At 42.2% G+C, this 10,880-nt stretch overlaps 1 protein-coding gene across 1 annotated transcript; it reads left to right on the plus strand.

The window, feature by feature from the left end:
• Window positions 1–153: 153 nt before the first annotated feature.
• CCNDBP1 (cyclin D1 binding protein 1) lies at window positions 154–10,394 on the plus strand. The gene is made up of 11 exons (XM_068550320.1): window positions 154–321; window positions 530–589; window positions 883–962; window positions 3,615–3,696; window positions 4,536–4,632; window positions 4,809–4,876; window positions 5,461–5,537; window positions 5,885–6,165; window positions 7,310–7,370; window positions 8,968–9,014; window positions 9,270–10,394. The coding sequence occupies exons 1-11, from the start codon at window positions 213–215 to the stop codon at window positions 9,382–9,384; spliced, it is 1,077 nt and encodes a 358-aa protein (XP_068406421.1). The 5' UTR covers window positions 154–212; the 3' UTR covers window positions 9,385–10,394.
• The last annotated feature ends 486 nt before the right edge of the window (window positions 10,395–10,880 follow it).

Below are 10,880 nucleotides of genomic sequence, written 5' to 3' on the forward strand. Positions count from 1 at the left end.
TCTGGGACTGGCCTGTGTCCCCGGGGCGGGGCGGGGCGGGAGGAGGTGTAGCCGCGCTTCGGAGCGCGGAAGGAGGCGCGGCTGGGCCTCTGGGCAGGGGTGGAGCGGGGCGGGTTGTTGCCGGAAGCGAACCCGCGGCCCGGAAGTGGGGTGGTCACGGCAGTACGGCTCCCGCAGCGGCTTAGTCAGCGGACTCCCTGCGTCCTGCTGAGATGGCGAGCGCAGCTGCACCTGCAGCCGCAGACTCCACCTTGCCTCCGCCTTTGGAGCAGCTCCGGCACCTGGCAGGGGAGCTGCGGTTCCTCCTTCCTGGAGTGCGGGGTGAGCTGACGTATTGGGGACGGGCGATGGCCGGGGCGGGCTTGGGTGGGAAGGGGCGAGGCCGTGGCGGCGGCGGGGTCCGGGCGGAGGAGGTGGGGTCTGGGCGGAGGAGGTGGGGTCTGGGCGGAGGAGGTGGGGTCTGGAGGTGGCTCCGCTTACCTGTGCTCTTTCTTTTGCGGCCGCCCGGCCCGCACGCCGCGCCCACTAGTCGGCGAAGCCCGGGAGACCACCAAGGAGTTTGATCGGGAAACCTTTTGGAGGAGACTCCGTGAGTGCCTCTCCTGTTGCAGGCTGCCATCTCTCATCTCTTGCAGCGTCCCTACCCCTTTCCTTCCTGCTTTCCCCCGCCCCATCCTGTCTGTGCGGATACCTCGCCTTACCCATCCTCGGCACCTCTGAGACTGAGATAGAAAACACTGATTTTGGGTTGTTTTTTTGAGACGTCTCTGCTGGCAAGGGTGGAGAGGGAACGCATTATCTTCAAAGTCCATGCAGCCGCTGGAGGCTTATCTTTTTGGCACTAACATATTGGCTCCCGCCTCCTCCTCTGTCACCCCCCAGGTGAGGCAGCTATGGCAGTGTCAAGGGCAGCCACGACTCTGACCGAAGTCTTCTCTCGACTTCCACTGCCGTCACCACAGGTGGGCTTCACTTTCCTACAGTTCTTGTGATGCCTCGTTATTCCTTAGGAATCCTCTCATTTTCTTTCCACGTTTTACACTCAAAGCTGGGGATTTAATTTCCTCATCTGTCAAGTAAGATGGTGGTTCTCACATTACAGGATTGTTCTGAAGATCAAATTGCCAAATGCAGTAGCTGTCATGGGGTGGGCAGCTCTTCTAAATATTGGTTCATTCTGAAGTTCATCCTGGTTATTTCCCTTCTGATAATTTTTTTAAAAAAGCACTTGCTATTTGCTAGGTGTTTTCACATACATGATCCCCATCTGACAGATGAGTAAGCAGGCTCAGACGCTCAGGTTAAGGTGGGTAAGTAGTGGAGCTAGGATTTAAATTAGGTTCTAATGTCTAAGCTACACCTTTTTTGTTGTACTGCATAATACTCTTCTATATTGAATTATCTTTTATATTAGTAATAATGTAGACAGTATAAAATTCAGAAGATATCAAAGTTAAATGTGATAAAAAGTTTATATCTCCTGTCCCTTGTTCCTTTTGTATTATTCCATATATAGGCTATGCATATACACACTTATGTATATATACCTGCTTCTGTTTACACAAATGATAGGATACCATAAACACTTTTCTGGACCTTTTTAAAAAAACTAACAACATAGCTTGCAAATTGATTTTTGGGAGCACATATAAAGTTGCTCAGTTCTTTGTTATGGCAGCATGGTATTCAACAGAGTGGATATAACCATAATTTATTTAACCAGTACTGTGTGGACATTTAAGTTGTTTCCAGTTTGTAACTATTATAAACAGTGCTGTGGTAGATTGCCTAATACAGTCTTTGTGTATATCTATATATCGGTAAAAATTCCCAGAAGTGGAATTGCTAGAACAAAGAATTTGTGCTTTATTATAAAACTTTATTATAAAATACTTGAAAGTAAATATTGTTGGCTGTGGCCAGGTGTGCTCTATGCTCAGTTTTTCTAGAGCTAGGTATACTTAATTTGGGAGTAAGTTTGTTTTAAAATGGCGTATTCATTGCCTTATTTTATTTTCGTAGTCAATACTCTCATTCTCTTTCTCAATTATATATCTAGATGTTTTGAAATGAAAAAATCTTCTCTTGCTGCACCTACAGTAATAAACTCTCTCCACTTACATACCTCAGAGATCGGAGATGAGGAAACGAGAGAATTGTATGAAAGTACTTTAAAAGTTTGTTGAAGAAAGTCAATCTTTATTTCAAAGAGAGTAGTAATGTTACCTTATTTTTCTTATGTGCTGACTCCTTCCTTCCAAATACACTTAGGACTTGTGGCTAAAATTCACAGCTAGTAAGATACCATGAGGAGCAAGAATAGAACTATTTTTCTGTACATGCTCAGGACAGTGGTTTTTTACTCATTGATGAAAAATTAGAATATGGTTTTATTTGAATTATATATATTTGAATCACAATTGCTTTCTTAGGATCTCAGCACATTAGTTCTATTAAAGAATGTTTGGGGGTTTTTTTGTTTTGTTTTATTTTAATTCCAGTTCTTATGGCCTGGTACTTTTTATGATATTATATGTTTGAATGTTGAAACAATGTCAAATTGGCTGGCTTAGAATTTAGCAGAGAAGTGAGGACAGAGAAGGTAAGAGAAAACCAGTGACTGCTTCAAAGGAAAATAGTCAACATTGAGCATTGTAGAGTCCATGCTAATTACCTTTAGATATATTGAGATTCTGTTAGAAAGAGACAGAGACAGACACAGAGGCAGAGAGACAGACAACTGGTTAATGGTCTAAGATAGAGTTGGCAAACGTCTTCTGTAAAGGGCCAGATAGTAAACATTTCAGGCTTTGCAGACCAACTACTCAACTCTGCCCCTGTAGTGTGAACACAACTGTAGACAATATGTAAATGCAAGAGTGTGGCTGTTGGGACTTCCCTGGTGGCTCAGTCGTTAAGAATCCGCCTGCCAATGCAGGAGACACGGGTTCGAGCCCTGGTCCGGGAAGATCCCACATGCCATGGAGCAACTAAGCCCATGCGCCACAACTACTGAGCCTGTGCTCTAGAGCCAGCGAGGCACAACTACTGAAGCCCGTGTGCCACAACTACTGAAGCCTGCACACCTAGAGCCCGTGCTCCGCAACAAGAGAAGCCACCGCAATGAGAAGCCCACTCACCACAACGAAGAGTAGCCCCCGCTCGCCACAACTAGAGAAAACGCGCGCGCAGCAACGAAGACCCAACATAGCCACAAAAAAAAAAAAGTGTGGCTGTGTCCCAGTAACACTTTATTTACAAAACCTGGCATTGGGCCTGATTGGGCCCTTGGGCCCTAGTTTGCCATCTCCTGGTCTAAGATATGGTGAATACCTCAAAACAGGTCACAAATATCTTGGGATATAGAGTATCAGGAATAAGTTTTTCCTGCTGTTTCTTCATGTCTTAACCAGTTGTCTGCTCAGTATCTGGTATCCAGCTAACTCCTCTCTGGTATGTTATGAGAATAGCACAGGGCCTAACTCATAATAGGACTTCAGAAAATGTTTGATGATGCTGTACAGATGTCTGCTGTCTTCCACAGTAGATGGGTTGACCACATTGATCTAATTCATTTCCTTTTTGCCTTCTGAAATTGGCTTATCACCTCATAGGAAACCCAGAAGTTCTCTGAACAAGTCCATGCTGCCATCAAGGCAATTATTGCAGTATACTATTCGCTTCCCAAGGATCAGGGTAAGCCACTCCATACACATAAGCATTCAGTTTATGGGATAGGTCTTTGCTACTATGACAGCTTCTGTCCTGAAACTTTTACCTTTTCCTCATTTTGAGCATGTAATGTAACTTTCTCCCATAAAGTGCAGTCAAAGGTAGTTATGTAATATATGTGACCTCCATAAGTAAGCCTTTGTGCCAAGGTTCAGATGCTGTGTTCCCATCTCCCCTGCCTTGCCTGACTCTTTTTTTTTTTTTTTGAATAAATTTATTTTATTTATTTATTTTTGGCTGCATTGGGTCTTCGTTGCTGAGCATGGGCTTTCTCTACCTGCAGTGAGCAGGGCCCACTCTTCGTTGCGGTGTGCTGGCTTCTCATTGCGGTGGCTTCTCTTGTTGTGAGGCACAGGCTCTAGGCGTGCGGGCTTCAGTAGCTGTGGCTTGTGGGTTCTAGAGCGTAGGCTCAGTAGTTGTGGCACACAGGCTTAGTTGCTCCGCGGCATGTGGGATCTTCCCGGACCAGGGCTCGAACCTGTATCCCCTGCACTGGCAGGCGGATTCTTAACCACTGCGCCACCAGGGAAGTCCCAAGAAGCCACTGTTTTTAATGAATGAATACATGCTGTCATGGAAAGATTTTGTTCCAGATCTCTTTTGGAAAATACCACTAAGGAATGGTGGGAGGAGCAAGAAAATGACATGGAGATATAAATAAGACCTGAGTTTTGTGTTGGCACTCCAGTTAAAGCATGTGGGTGCACATTACCTCAAATTCTGTAGGGCTTAGACTCTCAGGAAAGCAGATGGTGACTTCTGGAAAGACGACTAGGCTGCTTAGTCTTTGGGTTTGGCTACAGGAATCACCCTGCGAAAGCTGGTACGGAGCGCCACTCTGGACATCGTGGATGGCATGGCTCAGCTTGTGGAAGTGCTTTACATCACTCCAACTCAGAGGTAGTGATGCCACAGTTGGGGTTATTGGTTAATGGGGTTCCTTGCTTCTGGGAGGGGGAAAAAACTCATTTTAACAGCGAAGTTACTGATAACTGAGAATAATGACCAGCAGGAAGGACCTTTTAGGAAACAGGAACCTAGGTTATTGATACATCCTTATTGATTCCTTTCCGTAGCCCGGAGAACCTTATTTCCTACAACAGTGTCTGGGAGGCGTGCCAGCAGGTGCCTCGGATCCCGAGAGGTGGGTGAGAGTGCGAAGTGGACATTGACTCTGCTGGCCAAAGCAGACAGACCTCTCGTATCTAGCTGCCAGTTTTCTAGTATATATGTATTTTTACTTATATAAAGAGCTTAGTGAAGTAGATCTGGTTTATCACCAACATGAAAAGATAGGTATTAATACTTTTTGCCAGTCTTTTTAGTTCTCATAACTTCTAAATTCAAACACTCTCTGGCTGTGGCTCTGTCTCTTGTTGAAAGATGTGGTTTTCTCTTCTGGTCCTGACCCAGGGGCAGTATTTTGAGGACACTGAAGCAGTTATGAGGTAGAGCCTGCTGGGCCAAAAGCTGTGGTCATCCAAGAGGACCATGATGAGAAACATCATATGACCATTTTATTTCTTCCTGTGGTGAATGACAAAAAGCTTTTCAGTCCCCATCTGGGTACCCAGAGGATGTATGTGAGAAGAATTTTACATTAAACTCCTGCCCTTGTTGACTGTCCTTGGCACTCCCTTCAAATGGGAACATTGTTGCTTTTTGCAGACTTAAGAGAATTGTTGGGTTTCTCCTCTAATTGTAGTACTTCCAATTCTTCACTCATAGATAACAAAGCTGCAGCCCTTTCAGTGCTGACAAAGAGTGTGGATCTTGTGAAGGACGCACATGAGGAAATGGAGCAGGTGAGGGGACCTCTGTCTTTGATGGTTATCAGAAGGCAACTCTGTGTCTAGTAGATGAGGATCGGTTATAAAGAGAGAAGATGTGCTGAGCGTCGACCAAATAGGTCCCATCCTCACTCCTGTCCTCCATCTCCTATCTCCCACCCCATGCTGGTATGTGATTTAGTACCACTCCCCTCTGTTCCATTGCTGCACTAGGAGAGTCAGAAGAGGGTTTATGAAGTGATTCAACTCTGTAGCCATTAGGGAAGTAGCTGACTAAAGTTTGGGGACAACTCAGACATGATGCTGAAAGTACAACACCTTTTTATTTTCTTGGCATTCACATGTATCATGGTGTGTCTTAGGCTGTGGAAGAATGTGACCCTTACTATGGCCTCTTGAGTGACATTGAGGAGGACAACTCTGACAACCACGGTGATGAGGAGGATATATTGGGATGTCCAAGCAATCGGGACTCATATTGGTCAGAGGAAGATCAGGAGCTCATAATCCCGTGCCTTGCACTGGTGAGAGCATCCAAAGCCTGCCTGAAGAAAATCCGGCTCTCAGTGGCAGAGAATGGGAAGAAGGATCAGGTGGCCCAGCTGGATGACATTGTGGACATTTCTGATGAGATCAGCCCTAGGTAAGCGTGATCTCCACTCAAAACATCTGAGCAGCAGCATTCTGATCTCAACTTGTGCCGTCAACCCAAGGTTTTTCCCCACCTTTTTATTTTGAAAATTTTCAAACCTACAGGAAGGTTGAAAAAGTATTGGCAGTGAGTACCTATACCTCCATCTAGATTCACCTACTGTTCACAATTTTTTCTGTATTGGTTTATTTCTCTATAATTAGAGGTAGCTTTTAAAAAATTGAAGTAGATGTGCCATTTTTATCCCTGAACCATTTGAGAGTAAGTTGCAGACATTAATGACATTTCACCTCTAAATATTTCAGCGTGTATCTCCTAAGAACAAACATTCTTACTCTTATTCTTAGTATTACGTTTAAGAAATTTACATCGACTATGATAATGTTATCTAATATTCAGATTTCCCCAGTTGTCTCTACAATGTCTTTTATAGCTTTTTTTTTAAAATTCAGGGTTCCGTCAAGGTGTCATACCACATTTGGTTGTCTTCTCTTTGGTGTCTTGCAACTAGAACAGTCCCTGTCCTTTTTAGCTTCTTTTGACATTGACTATTTTTTTTTAATTTATTTTTTTGACATTGACTTTTTTAAAGAATCCAGGTCAGTTGCCTTGTAGAATATCCAACAATCTGGATTTATGTGATTGTTTTCTCATAATTATATTCAAGTTAAACACTTTTTGGCAAGAATATCACATAGTTGAGTGTTTTGTGCTTTTCATTGCATCATATCATATCGGGGAGGCACATGGTGTTAGTTTGTCCCATTATTGGTGGTATAGTAATAACTTGATTGCTTGGTTAAAGTGGTGCCCACTTTAGTGGCATTCAGGGATGAACCCTGCCTGTGTTAGTTATTTATGGTTTCAGGTCCTCACATTTTTAACTGAATTAATCATGTCCCATCCTACTGGTCAAGGGAGGTTTTCCCCCCAGCTTCCTAGTGAAACAGGGTATGTATGTATTCTGTAAATACCAGTTGAATTGGTTATTTATTGGTTGCCCAATTTAAGGAACTGATATGCATTTCTGGGAGTCATTTTTTCACTAGTCACATCCTTAGTTGTGTACTGGACACCACCTAGCTGAGCTTTGTTCCTTCTTTGTTAATGGTTATTTTTGCTTTCTCCCCTTAAGTGTGGATGATTTGGCTCTGAGCATATACCCACCTGTGTGCCATCTGACTGTGCGAATCAACGTAAGTACCGGCTTTGAGGGAATAGCTACAGACCTAATTGGTAGAATTTCGGTAATCACTAGTATTTCCTTTAAGCTATAGGGAATATGTTTATTTGTTACACTTGGATGCAAGTACAACAGTAATGTCACGATGTGTTTGTGCTTGATCTTTATCAAGCTGAATTTGAATTCTAATAGCCACGAGCTCTGGTAGTACTCTCTTCCATAACCACTTGGGTAATCATTTAGAAAAACCCAAAGACCTTGGAAAATCCTGCTTTGAAAAGAAAGTCTTAATTACTACAGTGCCTTAGGATTCTTTCAACCTGAAGTCACAAGTTTCTAATTTCCTATATAGGCTAAAATAGGTGTTTCAGAAACATACTCTGTTTTAATATCAGCACATTGTGTGATTTAACCACAAGGATTAAGCTCTTTATAAAATTCTGATTTTATTGTATTCTTTCAAGTCCTGGGTCCTATGTTAGAGTTCTATACTCTTATTTTTATAAACTTCAAGTTCTTATGTCTCATTTTATTGGAAAGAGAAGTAAAACTGCCAGTGGCTTATATTTTACCATCAGATATATCAATCCTAATAATATTTGGTAAATTAGGTAGTGGAAATTAGAGTGATCAAATGTATCTCCACAATGGACTCCACCTTGGAGTTCAATAGGATCCTTTTGGGCATTAACTTTTTTTTTTCCACATACTTTTTTAAAAGTTGACTTCGTAAGAAATAAACATCTTTAGCAATATGCCTTGTCAGTTACCCCAAATAAAATTTTAAGGAATGCACAGTAACATACATACATCCTCATGTTATCTTGTTATTGGTGTTCCTAAAATTCTGTAAGTAAATTTAAAAAAAAAAAAAATCTAGGGGCTTCCCTGGTGGCGCAGTGGTTAAGAATCCCCAGTGCAGGGGACATGGGTTTGAGCCCTGGACCGGGAAGATCCCACATGCCGCGGAGCAACTAAGCCCGTGCGCCACAACTACTGAGCCTGTGCTCTAGAGCCCATGAGCCACAACTACTGAAGCCCGCATGCCACAACTACTGAAGCCCTCACACCTAGAGCCCATGCTCCGCAACAAGAGAAACCAATGCAATGAGAAGCCTGCGCACCACAATGAAGAGTAGCCCCCGCTCACCGCAACTAAAGAAAGCCCGCGCAGCAAGGAAGACCCAATGCAGCCAAAAAAAAAAAATCCAGTTTGTTTCTGCTATATATATCCTGAGCTATCAGCAGTTGGGACAAATTCAGGTTATATTCTTCCTTTTTCTGTTTTCTTTAATTAAAAAAATATTTTAAATATAGAAAAACTTATAAAGATGTTATAGCAACAGTATTAATAAGATTTTGCTAAATAGAGAAGAATCCATGATCCCACCACCCTAATCTAATCAACATTTTTGTTTTTCACTGTTTTCTCCAATGGTCTTTTTATTACTTGAGTATTAAGTAATAATACTTAATGACTTTTTTAAATGACTTTTTATTACTTGAGTATTAAAATATTTTAGCTCTCCTTCCCCCCCACCCCCTATTTTTTCCCTCCTTTCCTTTTTATGGTAGGGCTCAGGGTGAGTAACTTCTCTGTTTTTTCCTAGTGTGCAAAACTTGTATCCGTTTTAAAGAAGGCACTTGAAATTACAAAGTGAGTATGAAGACTTATCCCCAAATAGCTTTTTGAGAATAAACCTATACAGCCATTCTCAACTCCCAAACCCCCATTTCGAGGAGTAGAAGCTGAGTGTAGTGTTTTCTTTCAACTTTACCTGTGGAGCAGCTGAATTTCTGCAGAGAAACTTGCCTTTTCTTACTGTAATTTTCCCTGTGCTCCCTTTGGAGGGTAGGTTTTTCCTTGACAGTATAATAAATTTAACTTCTCTTTTTCCCATTCCATTCGCAGAGCAAGTCATGTGACCCCACAGCCAGAAGATAGTTGGATCCCTTTACTTATTAATGCTGTTGATCATTGCATGAACAGAATCAAGGAGCTCACTCAGTATGAAGTTGAATCATGAATTTTCAGGCTCATTTGTACTCTCCTCTCTCCCTTTCTTACTGTCGCAGCCAAGCTCTGATGTCTGCTTTTAGAATGGGGCTAGGATACTTTCTGGACCGAAAGGGAGGTCCTATCTATACTTATCAAGAGACACTATTACCAAAGTTTGTTGATTAGGCCAAACTGGCAATTATTTATAAACCATATGAGTATGATATGTTTTTCTGTGCCAGATATAAAAGATAATTGTATGAGTTTTTATTCTTGAGTTGCCTCTCAGAGATTCCTGGGGAAGCTGCCTTATTCCCTATTTGCAATAAAGTGTGTCGTTTCATTGCTAAAGATGTTGATAGTCTCAATAAGATGCTAACCTGCTAGTGGTTAAATGAGTACCTTTCCAAAGTGTCTTTTCTACCAGAAATATGTGGGTTGAGACTAACAACATTGCTTTTGTTTAGGTTTCTAGGTCTAAAGATCTGATTCTGATCAGAAATATATTTAGAAGAAAAAGACTTGACTTTTTTTTAGAGCAGATGTCTCCAGAACCCCTCTTAGTACTTGCGCATGTTATAGAATATAATTATTCTTACCAGAAAGTTCTTCTGAATATTATTCCAGTTTACTCCATGCCTCTGTTGGTATTGAGCTTGTGAAAATTAATAAAGGGAAACCTTTAAAATGGAGTTGAGAGGCCAGAAGGGGCGGGGGCGGGGCGGCTCTCATGCAGTACCACTCTAGGTCAGGAAGGACTGTCAGTTACGAACAGGAAGGACTGTCAGTTATGGACAGGAATGATGTACACTGCCTCTCCTAGGGGAAACTGACTACCCCAGCTACTAAGCCAGTGAGAACCCCTCATCCCCCTGAACTCTTGCTTTCCTCCACAGAATTTTGTTCAGAACAACTCCCAGCTTCCTCCTCTTTCCTCCTTTGTTTGTGGGACTTGCCTGTGGCTTTTACTATAACCTGTTTGACCCGAATTGCAGTTCTTTGTTATTCCTGAATAAACCCATCTTGCTGGTAAAATAACTGGCTGTTTTATTTTTTAGGTTAACAAGCTCAGCTGTTAGGTTTGTTCACCTTATTGAACAGGGTTGTTTTCCTTATACATACTTGTATTGTTGTTCTCTATTTTGTATTACGTATCCCCAAATGTAAGTACAAAATTTTTATAAATCAAAAAATTTTAAATGTATAAGAGAGTTTATATAATATTAAGGGCCTCTTCAGTTAATCCTTTTGCAAAACCATCGCCAGTTAATTATATTTTTGCATCAGTCTGGAAGGTCACATCTTGGAAAGCAAGGTAAACCTGGAAGGTCATATCTTAGAAAGCAGGGTATACAGTGATGTATATTCTGGTGACCTGACTTAGGCCTTATGTACGTACTACAGGTCTCCACACTTCTATTGCTGGTCCTTTGTCCTGTATAGATGTACTTCATCACATCTGCCCTTCTGATGTCCCCATGGTCTCTTTAGGTATAATCAGCAACAGCAGCTGTCCTTTTTTTT

The sequence above is a fragment of the Eschrichtius robustus genome, chromosome 1, assembly GCF_028021215.1.
Source record: "Eschrichtius robustus isolate mEscRob2 chromosome 1, mEscRob2.pri, whole genome shotgun sequence".
Classification (NCBI taxonomy): Eukaryota; Metazoa; Chordata; class Mammalia; order Artiodactyla; family Eschrichtiidae; genus Eschrichtius; species Eschrichtius robustus.